Genomic DNA, 17989 nt, shown 5'->3' with positions numbered 1-17989 from the left:
AAGGAAACAAGAAAGTGCAAAACAGAGGTAGGTCAATCGAGGCATTCAAGAGGGCATTAAATGATGATTTGAATAGAGACAGCATGCAGGGGTACAGAGAGAAGGCAGGAGAATGAAACTAATTCACGATGTTTGTTTGGAGAGCTGGTGCGCACATGATGGGCCAAATGGCCTCCTCCTGCACCGTAATAATTTTGTGATTCCTACTTGTCCTTAAACTGTGGGTCCAGCTTTAAAAAAGGCAAATATCCAAGCCACACAATCTCTCTGGCTCTCCGGGGTGGAGGGCAGTAGAGTGTGCTGGGGAGAGGAGGAAAGAGTCAGCACAGCTCCTGACTCCTATCCCAGGCGGCGGAGGAAGCACGGGGACGCGCAGCCTCGGCGATGCGGGCCCACGACCGGGAGCGCGCAGCCGAGGCGAGGCGGGGCCAGGGTGCGGGGGCGCGCAGGGGGCGTGGCCGGCGCCAGTGGCCTCGAGCCGAGCGGCGGCGTCAACAGGGAGAGAGCTGAAGGCGGCCGAAGGAAGAAAGCACCTGAGGCTGTGAAGAAATAGAGATTATTATTCCTTAATACCGTCCTCCGGCGGACATCACTGATTTGTTTCTATGCTTCACTCCCATCCAAAGCAGTAATTTAGAAATGGAGCTGGACGATGGGGTGGTTTACCAGGATGACTCCAACACTAATGTTATGTCGGAGCGGGTGTCAGGCCTGGCGGCCAGTATTTACCGGGAGTTCGAGCGGATGATCCGCAAGTACGATGAGGACGTGGTGAAGGACTTAATGCCGCTGGTGGTCGGGGTGCTGGAGAACCTGGACGCGGTGTTTGCCGAGAACCAGGAGCACGAGGTGGAGCTGGAGCTGCTGAAGGAGGACAACGAGCAGCTCATTACCCAGTACGAGCGGGAGAAAGCCCTCCGGAAGCACGCCGAGGAGGTGAGTGAGCGTCCCGGGCCGAATCCGCACTGAGCCGCCAGCGGCGGCGGCACGGATCCCGCTCAGACCTCTCAACCGAACCTCAGTCGGCTCCAGGCCGAGCCCAGCCCTCATTGGGCAGTTACCGCCAGTTATAGATCACCATTCCCCGTCGTGCATGCTGATTGGTGAACTGACCTGTCACTCAAGCCCACCAGCGCGTTAGGTTGCACTGGATGACAACCTAACGGGCCCCAGTTTTCAAAACAGTCCAACTTGTGTGTGTTTTCTTTCTTTTAAAAGAAGCCGGGGTTATTTATTCCTGGAGGCCGCTCCGACACTGCCCTGTTTTTATCCTGTATTTGCCTTCCAATATCTTCTGGCATGTATTGGCGTAGTGTTTTCCTGCATGTCATCCTGCATGAATAAGCGCAACATGGGACGTGGTTTAAAAGCAATATCTTCAAGTGTTGAACTCTTTTTCGCTCGGCCAAAACGAACAATAAAATCTACTTGGCCTTTTAGCTCCTCGCCTATAATGTAGAACTTTCTCTTCCCACCCCCTCTCCCCCAAAACTACGGTAAACATAGCGTTCACTATGGCATTCGTTAAGAGCTTAAAATGGGACCTCCCTTTTTCTCTCTTGTTAAGATGTTGAGTCCAATGGCCTCTATTTTTATTCCAAAGTCTTGGGACTTCGTCCTAAGAATATATCCTGTCTAAAACAGGATATTGAGAGCCCAGGGAAACAAAATGAGCGAAGTACAGTTATACTTGTTTTATAGGTATTGCATTTCATGAGATGTATAAATGATCATGGAGTTACTCTTGAGCAGACTTGGCAGGATTTGGAAGTGCAGCATTTTTTTCCTATGAAAATAATTACGTAACTAAACCATGTTAACAGTTTCTGTTGTTTTATAACAATATGCTTGCTGTGGTTTTCCTGGTGTATGTGACTGTTTTAGAACATCAAATTAGGTATTGGTGTTAGAATCTCCCTGTGGTGATGTATGTGCTGTTGAATAAACAGTATCATAGCAGACATGCACAAATACAGGTATGGTGAATGAAATTCCAGGTTGTAATATGACACCGCCTGCATCTTTAGTATTTATTAAATGATCTTTTTGGGTAATATGTTACCAAATTGCATGTTGACTTGCCATCTACTCTACTGACACTTGCTCTGCTTTAGAGCAGCCTCCTTTAGAGCAGCGTCCAACCAGAAGAATTTTTTCATGAATATATCACTCTGAAAACACAATACCAGTTTTCACATACACAGTGACAATGTCCAGCACTATTTCATCACCAGTTCTCTCAAACCGTTCAGTCTCTAAATTGTTGGACTGTTTGTAGAACCTAGTATCAGATGAGCTAAAATTTCCTCCAAATGAATATGAGGAAGAACAAAACCATTGGATGGGATTTTCCGTGCTCACCCCTAGACCAGAATATCTCACCTGAGGTTGATGGACCTTTGCATGGTTCACCCACCACCTGATTCAATTCCCGTGGCGTGTGAGACAGGAAAATTCCACAGATTGTCTTTGGTCCCCACCAGAAACTGATCCCAAGCCACCATTTCCATTGCATTCCCTGGTATAACTGTCTGGAGCTGGCCCAGACTGTTTGCAACCTTGCTGTCATAGTTAACTACAATTTGGAACTGCTTGTCACGTATTTGAATCACCTGTAAGACCAGCTATTTCCACTTCTGTAATATCGACCAACTGTATGCAGGGCTTCTTTTACTTCTGGACTTGACTATTTCAATGCACTGCTGACCTGTTTGGGAAGTTCTACCTTCTGCAAAACTGGAGGTCATCCAAAATTCTACATGTGTTTTAACTATAAGTTTCACGGTGGGAGATATAGGAGGGATGTCCGAGATAGATTCTTCACTCAGAGTGGTTGGGGTGTGGAATAGACTGCCTGCTGTGATAGTGGAGTTGGACACTTTAGGAACTTTCAAGCGGTTATTGGATAGCTCATGAAGCACTCCAGAATTATAGGGAGGGAATAGCTTGATCTTGGGATTGGACATAGCTCAGCACAACATTGAGGGCCAAAGGGCCTGTACTGTGCTGTTATGTTCTATGTTATGCTAAGTGTCTGCTTCCATTATAACAGAATTTCTGTCTTCTAACATGTGCACCCTAGAGGATAGATTGCTGTATATTTCTCTTCTTTCTTAGGCAGTCTGACCTAGTTAATTTTTAAGTCAAGAGTCTGGCTTTTTAGACAACAAGCTCAGTTTCACATTGATCGACAATTGTCTTAATCTTTATCTATCGTGCTGATTACAATTTGATTTTAATTCCTCTTGTAGACATGTAAAATATAAAGTAATTAACTTTTTATTAAATTTAAATTTATGTTGGAAGTTTGCGTAATTGAAAGACACTACTGATACAATGCATTGTATTTGGGTTAAATTCAGTGACAGAAACATTGTGTTAATGTGCTGTGCCTTTTAAGGCAGAAGTGCAGTTCATAGTGAAGTCTTTGGAAGCTCCTTACAGATCTGAGCCATGGGTTCATACTGACATTGCATGGTTTATATTGTAAATGTCAATATAAAATCACGTAGTGAATGTAATTTTGTTGCTGACTGAAGAAAGTACTCAGTAACATAGTTATTTGGTGTGAAGTCATAACCTACTTTTTGCTTTCAAATCATTACAATTTTTCTGCAGCTAGTTTAGTAACTTCATAAATTGCAGCATACTGCATTCTGAATAGATTTGAGAAAATAACATATCCATAATCAACTTCAAGCTGTATTTGAAAGCACATCTTAAATCACTTCTTTATGTGGAAAATGTGTTGGGCTCTCCACAGGAAAATATGCTTTTGATAATTTCAGTTTTCGCTCTGCCTTCAAGCAAAAAAGACAACTATCTATTGTGCTTTAGTCTTAATACCTTGTCACGTGTTCAGAGAAATCAAATGTTTTCATTAGTCCCAAAATTCTAACCTATAATGTGACTGGTAAATAGTTTTCACTAGGCTATAATTTTGATGTCTGGTAAATTATACAGTATGGTATTAAATGCTTCTGTCATTTCCTGTGTATTTAAATCTACCTATTTTCAACATATTTTGTTTAACAGCTTTAAGTTTCTGAAACATATTTTAAAATAATTGGTTTCTGAGTTTGCAGTTCCTTTGTCATTTGTCCCATGTAGATTTGCCAAACTTGGCAGGTGCCAGATAGCAACAATATGATTAATATTCTTTAAAGGGATGTGTGTCACTGGCAAGGCCAGCACTTGTTGTCCATCGTTAATTGTCCTTCAGAAAGTGGTGGTGAGCTGCCTTCATGAACTGCTGTATCCACGCATTGTAGATAGACTCACACTGTTATTAGGGAGGGAGTTCCAGGATTTTGATACAGTGACATTGAAGGAATGGCATTGTGGTTTGAATTTGGGATGGTGTATAGTTTGGAGAGGAACTTCCAAGTAGTAGTATTCCATGCATTTGTTGTCCTTGCTCTTCTAGATTCAGGTTTGGAAGATGAGATGCTGCAGTGCATCTTGTAGATAGTACACACTTTTGCCACTGTGCGTGAGTGGTGAAGGGAGTGGATGTTGAAGATGGTGGATAGGGTGCCAATCAAATAGGTTGCTCTATCCTGGTTGGTGGGGCCTCTTGACCATTTTTGGAGCTGCACTCATCCAGACAAGTGGAGAGTTTTCCATCACGCTGCTGACTTGTGCCTGTAGGTAGATGGTGGAAAGGTTTGGGGAGCCCTGACCTCTGACCTGCTCTGGTAGCCAAGTTAGTTATATGGCTGGTCCAGTTTTGTTTCTGGTCAATGGTCACCCCTAGGATGTTGATAGTGGGAGATTCAGTGATAGCATTGAATGTTGGGGAAGAGACAATGAGATTATTGCTTGTTGGAAATAGCCATCGCCAGGCACTTAAGTGGCAGGTAACATTCATGCCACACTTCAACCCAAGCCTGAATGTTCTCCAAGTCTTGCTGCAAGTGCAAATGGACAGCATCAATCTCTGAGGAGCTTTGAATGGTGCTGAACAGTGCACAATCATCAGCGAACATCGCCACTTCTGACCTGTGTTAATCAGCACTCATCAAAAAAGTACAAATCAATTTCAAAATATTTAACCAAGACTTGAAGGTATAAAATTGCAACTTGGATTATGTCTGTACTCACTCTACGAACATAAGAAATAGAAGCAGGAGTCGGCCATCTAGCCCTTCGAGCCTGCCCCGTCATTCAATAAGATCATGGCTGATCTGAAGTGGATCAGTTCCACTTTCCGCCTTCCTCCCCATAACCCTTAATTTCCTTGTCTATCAGAAATCTATCTACCAGTGACTTAAGCACATTCAACGAGGTAGCCTCCACCACTTCAACGGGCAGAGAATTCCAGAGATTCACCACCCTTTGAGTGAAGAAGTTCCTCCTCAACTCTGTTCTAAACTGCCGTCCCCTTATTTTGAGACTGTGCCCACTAGTTCTGCTTTCCTTTCTAAGTGGAAAGAATCTCTCTATCTGTACCCTATCTAGCCCTTTCATTATCTTGTAGATCTCTGTAAGATCCCCTCTCAGCCTTCTAAACTCCAACAAGTACAGGCCCAGACTATTTAATCTCTCCTCATAAGCTAACCCCCTCATCTCCAGTATCAGCCTGGTGAACCTTCTCTGTACTCCCTCCAAGGCCAAGATATCCTTCCGCAAATAAGAGGACCAAAACTGCACACAGTACTCCAGTTGCGGCCTCACCAGTGCCTTGTACAGTTGCAGCAAGACCTCCCAGCTTTTATATTCTATCCCCCTCGCTATAAAGGCCAACATTCCATTCGCCTTCTTAATCACCTGCTGCACCTGCAGACTGAGCTTTTGCTATTCATGCACAAGAACCCCCGGGTCCCTCTGCACAGTAGCATGCTGCAGCTTTTCACCCTTTAAATAATATTTCCTCCTACTATTATTTCTACCAAATTGGATAACCTCACATTTGCTAACGTTATACTCTATCTGCCAGGTCCTCGCCCATTCACTCAGCCTACCCAGATCTCTCTGCAGACTTTCCGCGTCCTTCACGCAATTTGCTTTTCCACTCATCATGTCATCAGCAAATTTCGTTATCCTACACTCAGTCCCCTCCTCCAGATCGTCTATGTCTATGGTAAACAGTTGAGGCCCCAGCACCGATCCCTGCGGCACTCCACTAGTCACCAACTGCCAACCAGAAAAGCATCCATTGATTCTAACTCTCTGCTTCCTGTTAGATAGCCAATCCTCAATCCACGCTAACACTTTACCCCCAACTCCATGTACCCTAACCTTCTGCAGCAACCTTTTGTGAGGCACCTTATTGAATGCCTTCTGGAAATCTAAAAACACCACATCCACCGGTTCCCCTCTGTCTACTGCACTAGTCACATCGTCATAAAAATCCAGTAAACTCGTTAAACACCACTTCCTCTTCACGAGTCCATGCTGCATCTGCTTGATCAAACTGTTCTTTTCTCGGTGTCCTGCTATTTCTTCTTTGATGGATTCTAGCATTTTTCCAACTACAGACGTTAAGCTAACCGGCCTGTAGTTCCCTTCCTTTTGTCTGCTACCTTTTTTAAATAGCGGCATAACATTAGCTGTTTTCCAATCCACCGGCACTTCCCCAGTGTCCAGCGAATTTTGATAAATAATTACTAAGGCATTTGCTAATACTTCTGCCATTTCTTTCAGAACCCTGGGATGCATTCCACCCTGTCCCAGGGACTTGTCCACCTTCAGTCCTGTTAGTCTACCAAGCACTACCTCTCTAGTAACAATAATTGTATTAAGGACGTCATCTCCACCAACCCCCTATCTTTAATATTCGGCGAGCTATTTGTGTCCTCCTTTGTGAAGACCGACGCACAGAATTATTTGAAGTCTCAGCCATTTCCTCGTTACCCACCGTTAAATCCCCCCTCTCGCCCTCCAAGGGTCCAACATTCACTCTAGCCAGTCTCTTTATATATTTGTAAAAACTTTTACTATCATTTTTTATATTTAGAGCTAGTTTAGCTTCATACTCTATCTTTCCTTTCTTTATTGCTTTCTTAGTCATTCTTTGTTGTTTTTTGAATCTTTCCCAATCTTCTAATTCCCCACTTTTTAGCCGCTCTGCACGCATTGGTTTTTAATTTAATACTCTCCTTTATTTCCTTCGATATCCATGGCTGGTTATCCCTTCTCCTACAGTCCTTCTTTACCATCGGAATATATTTCCGCTGAGTACCGAAAAAGATCTCCTTAAAAATCCTCCACTGTTCCTCAGCTGTCCTACCAACCAGTCTGCACCCCCAATCTACATTAGCCAATTCCACCCTCATCTTATCATACTCACCTCAGTTCAAGCAGAGGACACTGGTTTGGGACCCTACTTTGTCATCCTCCATCTGCATCAGGAAATCAACCATACTGTGCTCACTCGTCCCAAGAAGATCCCTAATTCTACCTGCCTCGTTACACAGTACCAGATCAAAGATAACTCGCTCCCTCGTAGGTTCTGTGATTCTGCCGATTTGTATTAGAGTAACAAAATGAGGATTTTGTAGTTTGAGCCTTAACAATCTTTTGTGTTTTGAATGTTATGTCATTTACTTTCTTCTCTTGAGGATACTCTTTGTGTTGGATTTGGTTGCATGAGTAGCAACAGCCCTCAAGTACAATGTCCATGAATCATTCTTCAAAATGAACTTTAGCCATTGAGTATCTTTAGGCTGTTTTGACTTTTTTTTTTGGTGCAAGGAGATCAGAGTTGACCTGAATTCTGATCTTGCCTGAAATTCATATGCAGATTTGCCAGCAAACCAGTGACTCTCGTAACTTCTCCAGCACACATCCCAGAGTGTGCTCCAACTTTGTGAATCCCTGACTGTAATTGTTCCATCGTTGGCAGTTTGATATTTGGTTTCTAAGGCCCTAACTTCCTTAAAACTTACTTCCTTGTCCAAGCTTTTGAACACCTGTCAATAACTGCCTATGCGGCTCAGTCTCAGGTTTTGTTTGCTGATGTTCCTGGGAAACTGTTTGAGATACCTTTCATTAAAGATGCTGTGTATATGCAAATAGCTATTGTTGATTTAATTTATTATTGTCACATGTATTAACATTGAAAAGTATTGTTTTTTGCGCTATACAGACAAAGCATACCATTCATAGAGAAGCAAAGGAGAGAGTGCAGAATGTAGTGTTACAGTCAAAGCTAAGGCAGAGGGAAAGATCAACTTAATGCAAAGTAAGTCTATTCAAAAGTTTGGCAGCAGGGAAGAAGCGGTCCTTGAGTCACTTGTCAGACTCTTACAGAAGTCTGACTTTTGTAAATCTTTTTCTCGATGGAAGAAGTTGGAAGAGAGAATGTCCAGGGTGCGTGGGGTCTTTAATTATGCTGGCTGCTTTGCCGAGGCAGCGGGAAGTGTGGATAGAGTCAGTGGATGGGAGGCTGGTTTGCGTGATGGATTGGAGTACATTCATTACCTTTTGCAGTTTCTAAACTCTAGGTTCGAACCGAAGTTTCTATGAGATCCCCTCTCACTCTCCTAAACTCAAGTGAATATAATTCTAACCAACTTAGTCCCTCCTCAGATGACAGACCTGTTATCCCAGGAATGAATCTGGTAAACCTTTGCTGTACTCCCTCTATAGCAAGGATACCCTTCCTCCGACACATACACTAAAACTGCGCACAGTACTTCAGGTGTGGTCTCGCCAATGCCTTATGCAATTGCAGCAAAACATCCCTATCCCTATCCTCAAATTCTCTTGCTATGAAAGCCAACATACCATTTACCTTCTTCACTGCCCGCTGTACATGTGCACTTACTTTCAGCAACTGATGCATGAGGACACCAAGGTCTCGCTAAGTATCCACCTCTCTCAATTTACATACATTCAAGTAATAATCTTACTATGCTAGCAAAATTGATTGCCTCACATTTATGCACATTGTACTGCATCTGCCATGCGTATACCCACACATTCAGTTTGTTGAAATCATGCTGAAGCAACTCTGCAATCTCTTCACAGCTCACCCTCCCACCCAACCTCGCATCATCTGCAAAGTTGGAGATAATATATTCAGTTCCCTCTTCCAAATCATCAATATATAACGTGAACAGTTGGAGCCCTAGCATAGATCCCTGCGGTACCCCACTAGTCACTGATTGTCAATTAGTAAAAGAACCATTTGGGCAGAGCAAGAGCTATACCAAGCTGTGATACAACCATAAAGAATGCTTTCTATGGTGCATCTGTAAAAGTTGACTTGCATTCTGACAATAGCTAATAATGTAATATTCTAAGAAAGTTTCAACACCAATCATCATTAGGTTTGATCTGATGTTTTATTTCACAGATATCTGATTTAAAAAAATCGTCCTCTTTAGCTTCAAATCTGTTTACAACCTTGTTTTTACCGTTTATTTGCAACTCTTGGTATCCGGTGTCACTTCAACAACTTTGTGTTTTGTGGTTCTAACCATCTTCTCATCCACAGAGGGCTGTGGAGACCAGATCATTGAGTGTCTTTAAGACAGAGATAGGCTCTTGATCAATAAGGGGATCGGGGTCCTCTCAGATCCTAATACCTCTAACCTCATAGGATGACCTTGGCTTCTTTCTGCTAGAGGAAAAAGGGTAGAGTATGAGGGTTTATTTAGACAGTTGATTTTATTTTATCAATTAGCTGGGCGATAAATTATTGATATTTAACCCAAGTAGCTGAAAGGCAGAAGTAACGTTTATAATATTGTGCCTATACCTGGGACTTTGATGTTGTGGCCATTTCTGAGACATGGATAGAGCAGGGTCAGGAATGGATGTTGCAGGTTCCGGGGTACAAATGCTTTAGTCGGAGTAGAGAAGAAGGTAGAAGGGGGGGTGGGGTAGCATTGCTAGTCAAGGACTGTATCACAGTGTCGGAGAGAAAGTTTGATGAGGACTTGTCAGTTGAGGTAGTATGGGCGGAGATTAGAAATAGGAGAGGAGAGGTCACCCTGTTGGGAGTCTTTTATAGACCTCCTAAAAGTTCTAGAGAGGTTGAGGAAAGGATTGCGGAGACAATCCTGGTTAGGAGTGAAAGTAATAGGGTAATTGTTATGGGGGACTTTAACTTTACGAATATTGATTGGAGTTGCTATAGTTCTAGCTCGCTAGAGGGGTCAGTGTTTGTACAAAGCGTGCAGGAAGGTTTTTTGTCTCAGTATGTAGACAGGCCAACTAGAGGTGAGGCTATATTGGATTTGGTGCTGGGAAATGAGCCAGACCAGGTGCTAGACTTGGAAGTTGGTGTGCATTTTGGTGATAGTGACCACAATTCGGTTACGTTCACCTTAGTGATGGGTAGAGATAGGCATGAACCTCGGGTCAGCAATTTTAGCTGGGGTAAGGGCGATTATGAGGCTATCAGGAGTGAATTAGGAAGCATGGATTGGATTAGGGGATTACAGGGACTGGGAACGTCTGAAATGTGGAGTTTTTTCAAGGAGCAGCTACTGCGAGTCCTTGATAGGTATGTCCCTGTCAGGCATGGTGGATTTGGTAGATCTAGGGAACCGTGGTGCACTAAAAGAGTTGAGTCGATGGTTAAAAAGAAAAAGGAGGCTTATGTTCGGATGAGATTGGAGGGCTCAGATAGTGCACTAGAAAGCTTTAGATTGGCTAGGAGGGAGTTGAAGAGTGAGTTGAGAAGGGCTAAAAGAGGACATGAGAAGACTTTGGCTGATAGGATTAAGGAGAATCCTAAGGCGTTCTATAGGTATGTCAAGAACAGAAGGTTGGTCAGGGCAAGACTAGGGCCAGTTACAGACAGCAGGGGGAAGTTGTGTGTGGAACCGGAGGAGATTGGAGAAGTATTGAACCAATATTTCTCTTCGGTGTTCACGCAGGGGGACATGAATATAGCTGAGGAGGACATTGGGTTGCAGGGGTGTAAAATAGACAGTATTACGGTTGATAAAGGGGATGTGCTGGAAATTCTTGAGGGGCTGAAAATAGATAAGTCCCCTGGTCCGGATGGGATCTACCCTAGGATTCTCTGGGAGGCTAGAGAGGTGATTGCAGAGCCTCTGGCTCAGATCTTCAGGTCGTCATTGGTCTCTGGTGTAGTCCCGGAGGATTGGAGGATAGCGAATGTTGTCCCATTGTTTAAGAAGGGGAACAGAGACTTTGCCGGGAATTATAGACCGGTGAGTCTTACTTCTGTTGTGGGCAAGGTTTTAGAAAAAATTATTAGGGATAGGATTTATAGTTATTTGGAGTGTAATGAATTGATTAGAAATAGTCAGCATGGTTTTGTAGCGGGTAGGTCGTGCCTTACTAACCTTATTGAGTTTTTTGAGAAGGTGACCAAGGAGGTGGATGGGGGCAAGGCAGTTGACGTGGTATACATGGATTTTAGTAAGGCGTTCGATAAGGTTCACCATGGTAGGCTTCTGCAGAAAATGCAGATGTATGGGATTGTGGGTAATCTAGGAAGTTGGATCAGGAATTGGCTATCAGATAGGAGACAGAGGGTGGTGGTGGATGGTAAATATTCATCATGGAGTTCGGTTACGAGTGGTGTGCCTCAGGGATCTGTTTTGGGGCCACTGTTGTTTGTAATTTTTATTAATGATCTGGATGAGGGTATAGTTGGGTGGATTAGTAAATTTGCTGATGACACCAAAATTGGAGGTGTGGTAGATTGTGAGGAAGGGTGTCATAGTCTGCAGGGAGACTTAGATAGGTTGCAGAGCTGGGCCGAGAGGTGGCGGATGGAATTTAATGCGGAGAAGTGTGAGGTAATTCACTTTGGTAGGAGCAACAGATGTGTCGAGTATAGGGCTAACGGGAGGACTTTGAATAGTGTGGATGAACAGAGGGATCTCGGTGTGTGTGTACATAGATCCCTGAAAGTTGGGAATCAAGTAGATAAGGTTGTTAAGAAGGCGTACGGTGTCTTGGCGTTTATTGGTAGGGGGATTGAATTTAGGAGTCGCAGTGTAATGTTGCAACTGTACACTACTCTAGTGCGGCCGCACTTGGAGTACTGTGTGCAGTTCTGGTCCCCGCATTACAAGAAGGATGTGGAGGCGTTGGAGAGGGTGCAGAGGAGGTTTACTAGGATGTTGCCTGGTATGGTGGGGAGGTCCTATGAGGAGAGACTGAGGGATTTAGGGTTGTTTTCGTTGGAAAGAAGGCGGCTAAGAGGGGATCTTATTGAAACATATAAGATGATTAGAGGTTTAGATAGGGTGGATAGTGATAGCCTTTTTCCTCGGATGGAGAAAGCTAGCACGAGGGGGCATGGCTTTAAATTAAGGGGGGGTAGCTACAGGACGGATGTCAGGGGTAGGTTCTTTACCCAGCGGGTGGTGAGGGATTGGAATGCCCTGCCTGCTGCGGTTGTAAATGCGTCTAGTTTGGGGGCGTTTAAGAGATCTCTGGATAGGTTTATGGACGAAAAGGGATTGGTATAGGCTAGTGGGTCATTGTTTTTGTAACTGGTCGGCGCAACATCGTGGGCCGAAGGGCCTGTTCTGCGCTGTAATGTTCTATGTTCTATGTTCTATAATTGTGTCCAACTGTCAAATTAAAAATACTCCCTTTACCTAAGTTAGCTGTTAATCTGTTTAATGGTCAGCTTTAGTTCAGTTGTAGATAGCAATTTTGCCTCTTATTCAGAAGGCATGGATTAAAGTCTTCCTCTAAGAGGCTTTTGCATAAAATGCTGGCTGGTGTTACCATGCAGCACTGAGATAATATTTCAAATGAGAAGTTAAATATCTGCTCTGATGATTTAAGAACAGGTGACTTCTCCACATATTAGCATGTTTTTTTTGAATTTGCTCAGTGTACTCAATGGGGACGATTTGAACAACAGAAAAGCAAATAAACTTGACTGTTAGTTTTGGAAATTTTGAGAGTAAGATGCAAATCTGCATTTGAAGCATTTAATTGTTTAAAAAATTGCAGATGACTGCAAATGCCTTTTCCCTCAGTTGAAGTTTGTAATACAAAGATGCAGATTTAACTTGTTTCGATGGTAGTGTAGTCCTATGTTTCCTGTTTCCACATCTGTCTGCAGTAGGTGGAAGTGAAGGTGGGAAAGAATGGTGTTTTTAATAACTCTTAAAATCAGGACTGAAATGTAGAAGCACCTGGTCATTAAAAATAAAAGATGCTCTGGGACAAATAGTGAAAGAAGAAAGACTGGCCAGGGAACACATTCCATTTCATTTATCCTGAAGCCTCAGGACTGAAAACAAATTCTTGAGAGATTGATTTTCATTGACCTACTTTTTCAGCAAACTATAGACAAACAATATTTAGAAAATAATAGTTTCTTCTAAACAATGCAATTTTACTCATACTCTGAAGTTGGAGGCTTTGATGTGTAATTGTTGATGGCAAATTAAATTAAAATAACTAGAAAACATAAAAACAAACAAAAGGATCAGGAATAGGCCATCAGCCATTTGAGCCTGGTACTCCAGCTCTCTCCATGTGCCCCTTTTACGCCTTTAGAATCTAAAATCTATTCCCTTCTTTAAATATATTCAACAATTTAGCTTCCATGGTCTTCTATGATAGAGAATTCTAGAGGTTTACCACCCTCTGAGTGAAGAAATTTCTCCTCATCTCAGTCCTAAATGGCCTACCCTGTATCCTGAGACTTGGCCCAGTGTTCTAGACTCCCCAGCCACAGAGACAAATCTCCTACGTCCATTCTATCCAGCCCTGTCAGAATTTTATACATATTAATTCGATTTCACTCATTCTTCTAAATTTCAGTGAATATCGGTATGGACGACCCAATCTCACCTGATAAGACAATCCTGCCATCTGGTGAACTCTGTCTATGGCTAGTATTTCTTTCCTAGATAAGGAGACCAAAACTGCTCTCGATACTCCAGGTGTGGTCTCACCAAGGCCCTGTACAACTGCAGTAAGACATTCTTGCTCCTATCCTCATGTAATGAAGGCCAACATTCCATTTGGCTTCCTTACTGCCTGTCAGAGCTGCATGTGTGCTTTCAGTGACTGGTATACAAAGGACACCAAAGTCCCTTTGTGTATCAGCATTTGCCAGTTTATCTCCATTTAGATAATACTCTGCCATTCGGTTTCATAAGAACATAAGAAATAGGAGCAGGAGTAGGCCATCTAGCCCCTCAAGCCTGCCCCGCCATTCAGTAAGATCATGGCTGATCTGAAGTGGCTCAGTTCCACTTTCCCGCTTTCTCCCCATAACCCTTAATCCCCTTGCCTACCAAAAACCTATCTACCCGTGTCTTAAATATATTTAGCGAGGTAGCCTCCACCACTTCAACAGGCAGAGAATTCCAGAGATTCACCACCCTTTGAGTGAAGAAGTTCCTCCTCAACTCCGTTCTAAACTGCCCCCCCCCCCCCCCCTATCTTGAGGCTGTGCCCTCTTGTCCTACTGTCCTTTCTGAGCGGGAAGAATCTCTTTACCTCTACCCTATCCATCCCCTTCATCATCTTATACATCTCTACAAGATCCCCCCTCATCCTTCTAAACTCCAACGAGTTTAAGCCCAGTCTATTCAGCCTCTCTTCATAGTTCAACCCCCTCAACTCCGGTATCAGCCTAGTGAACATCCTCTGCACTCCCTCCAAGGCCAAAATATCCTTGCGCAAGTGCGGCGACCAAAACTGCACAGTACTCCAGCTGTGGCCTCACCAGTGCCCTGTACAGTTGCAGCAAGACCTCCCTGCTTTTATATTCAATCCCCCTCGCTATGAAGGCCAGCATCCCATTTGCCTTCCTGATCACCTGCTGCACCTGCAGACTGGGTTTTTGCGACTCATGCACAAGGACCCCCAGGTCCCCCTCTTCCATAGCATGCTGCAGCTTTTCGCCCTTTAAACAGTAATCCCTCCGACTATTATTCCTGCCAAAGTGGATATAAATTCACCATTCTTACACCATTCTATTTCACCATTCTTAGTGGATAAATTCACACTTATGCACATTCTCTACATCTGACACATACGTGTCTAAATCATCTTGAAGCCTCTTAACGTTCTTCTCATCACTCACCATTCCACTAAGTTTTGTTTCATCAGAAAACTTGTAAATAATGTGTCCTTTATAATAGTCTCTAGCATTTTATCTGGAACCATAGAATCCCTACAGTGCAGAAGGATTCCATTTGGCCCATTGAGTCTGCACCTACTCTCTGAAAGAGCAACTCACCCAGGCCCACCTCCTCCCTCTGTCCCATCCTTGTAACCTCACACATTTACCATGGCTAATTCATCTAACCCATACGTTAGATGGACACTAAGGTGCAATTTAGAATGGGCGGTTTACCTAACCCGAACATCTTTGGACTGTGGAAAGAAATCGGAGCACTGGAGGAAACCCACGCAGACACTGGAAGGTCATGCAAAATCCACACTGTCACCCAAGGCAGGATTTGAACCCTGGTCCCTGGCTCTGAGGCAGCAGTGCTAACTGCTGTGTCACGGTGCTGCTCACAGCACTACTAATGTTTGGTTAACTGGCTTGTAATTCCCTCTCCGTCCCTTTTTTTAAATTGCGTGGTTATATTTGCCACTCTCCAATCTGTCAGGTGTGTTCCAAAATCTACAAAACTTTGAAAGATAATGTTCTCACTATTTCCATGGCCATGTCCTTTATTATCCTGGGATGTAGATTATTGGGTCCTGGAGATTTATTGGCTTTCAATCCCATTAATTTCTCCAACCCTATTTTTCTAGTGATACTAATTTCCTTCAGTTCCTCCTTATCACTCACTATATCGTTGTTTTTTTTAAGCATTTCTGGGAAGTTATTTGTGTCTTCATCTGTGAATAGTTTTTTTTGCTGGAATCCTGTGTCAGATTCCAGAATGAACATTACTTCAGTTTGTTGTTTCTTCTGACTCCAGTAGCTTCACCCAGGTTTTCTGAGCTTGATTTGGGCACTGGATTTTCAAAAACTATTTGGCTAATGGTAGTTAATGCTTGTATTTCCAAATGGGTTAGTGGAGAGTGATGGACAGCTGGAATTCTGGTTGCTTTTGTTTGCTGTTCTTGACATCATAGTTTAAATTGTTAGAAATAGAATAAGAATTCTCATTTGTGTTCCTTGATTGAAAAAAATCTTAACTTACACCATTAAGAGATTGGCGATCAGTCAGAAAACATTAAACAAAGTCCGATGTATGACAGAGATATTTCTGTGATATGGTTAAGCCATGGCATAGCACGGTGGAGAACACTGCTGCCTCATATCTGTAAAGATTCGCATTCCAACCATTATCTTGTAAATTGAGTTTACATCTATATGTGCCTTGTTTGTGAACACAACACAATTCCTCACTCACCTGAAGAAGGAGCTTGTGCTACCAAATAAACCTGTTGGACTTTAACCTGGTGTTGTGAGACTTCTTACTGTGCAAACTCCACACAGACACTGATCTGAGCCGGGAATCGAACCCAGGTTCCTAGTGTAGGGCTTCTAGTTCTTCGTAGAACTAGGTCTTTCATCTCGTCCGGGTTGTTCATTGTGGGAGCATAGGCGCTGATCAGGGTGGCTTGACTCCTGTTCTGTAGCGGAAGCTGTAATGTCATAAGCCGGTCGTTTGTACCCTTGGGTAGGCTATCGAGTTTCCGAACAAGGTGACTCCTGACGGCGAATCCAACTCCAGCATCACGACGCTCATCGCTGCTGCGACCGCTCCAGAGAAAAGTGTATCCATCTCCAGTTTGTCAACTGACCTACGTTGGCAAGATGAGTTTCGCTCAGGGCTGCAATGTCAATGTTGTATCTTGCAAGCTCTCTGGCAAGTAAGGCTGGTCTTCTCTCTGGCCTGTCTGCTGTAAGGTTGTCCAAAAGCGTGCGCACGTCCCAAGTGCCAGTGGTGAGCGGTGTCACCTTGTGTTTTATTTTGCGTTCGACCGCAAGATGGGATCCCTGCCAGCCGTGGTAAACTGGCGAGGGTGTAGTGAAGCAGGCAATGTTTAGGGCACCTTTTCTCGTCCCTTCCTCATTGTACAGAAGTGAGCAGTGCGTTCCTGAAGAGGACTGCTTTGTCGTCCAGGTAGACACCGAGCTCCACTGCTGCTTTAGTCAGCGGAAAACGACCATTAGACCAGAGCTGCCGGCGTGCAGGTCTGTGACTACAGCTCCCAGTGTATCCACACCTGCTGCTTCATCGCTCGCCCATCGCCACAGGACTTCAAGGGTTGAACAGGACACATGATGATGAAGATGGTGTCGAAACTAGCACTTGATTTGGATTAAAGTGAGGGAGAGTTGCGCAGCGTCAGCCTCACTCTCTCTTCCCAATTCCCATCTAGATCCAGTGGCAAGACGAGTCCAGACGGCTGGAGGTGGGACTAGGTGCAGTGGATGACCAGGACATCATCTGTGTCTTGTCCTGCTCTTTGGTTCCACGATGCTTGCAGAGATTGCCTACTTGACTGTTAGACCTTCCATTGGTCTCATCCGCTCAATCTGCTGGACTCTGTCTTCCCATGCTGGGATAGACATTGCCCTATCGCACCGAGGGTTGAGACTCGTCAGCTACCCTCACCTGGTTTTGCCAGCTTGTTGAGTTTGTTGCCCAGGGTGTGGCCGCTGTCGCATGCAAACAGCTATGGGGAGCCACAAGTGAGAGCTGAGTGCCAGGTGGCGACAAAGGATGGACAAACGACATGTTCCCCCACCAAAGCTATTACCCCTCCCTGACACCCCATACACACCTTGTATGTATAGAATGAAATTAAATAAAGTTTTTTCTTCTCGTTAAGCAATTCTTTGAGGATTTGAGGATAAGAACGTAAGAACATAAGAAATAGGAGCAGGAGTAGGCCATCTAGCCCCTCGAGCCTGCCCCGCCATTCAATAAGATCATGGCTGATCTGTTGTGGCTCAGTTCCACATTCCCGCCCTCTCCCCATAACCCTTAATCCCCTTGCCTATCAAAAACCTATCAACCCGCGTCTTAAAAATATTGAGCGAGGCAGCCTCCACCACTTCAACGGGCAGAGAATTCCAGAGATTCAACACCCTATGAGTGAAGAAGTT

The 17989-nt window shown here is 44.0% G+C and overlaps 1 protein-coding gene across 4 annotated transcripts in view; it reads left to right on the top strand.

Annotated features, from left to right (window-relative positions):
• The first annotated feature begins 473 nt into the window (after positions 1-473).
• LOC145356524 (C-Jun-amino-terminal kinase-interacting protein 4-like) overlaps positions 474-17989 on the top strand; it is a 315087-nt gene continuing 297571 nt past the window's right edge. For all 4 annotated transcript variants that reach the window (XM_080209269.1, XM_080209264.1, XM_080209266.1 and 1 more), the window contains exon 1: positions 474-936. In XM_080209269.1, the coding sequence (XP_080065395.1) occupies positions 640-936 (297 nt within the window). In that variant the 5' untranslated portion in view covers positions 474-639. The remainder of the gene's footprint in view (positions 937-17989) is intronic.

The sequence above is a fragment of the Carcharhinus amblyrhynchos genome, chromosome 21, assembly GCF_965287045.1.
Source record: "Carcharhinus amblyrhynchos chromosome 21, sCarAmb.v2.hapA, whole genome shotgun sequence".
NCBI classification, from domain to species: Eukaryota; Metazoa; Chordata; class Chondrichthyes; order Carcharhiniformes; family Carcharhinidae; genus Carcharhinus; species Carcharhinus amblyrhynchos.
The sequence above is the reverse complement of the archived record's forward strand: the minus strand, read 5'-3'. Positions and strand labels throughout refer to the sequence as shown.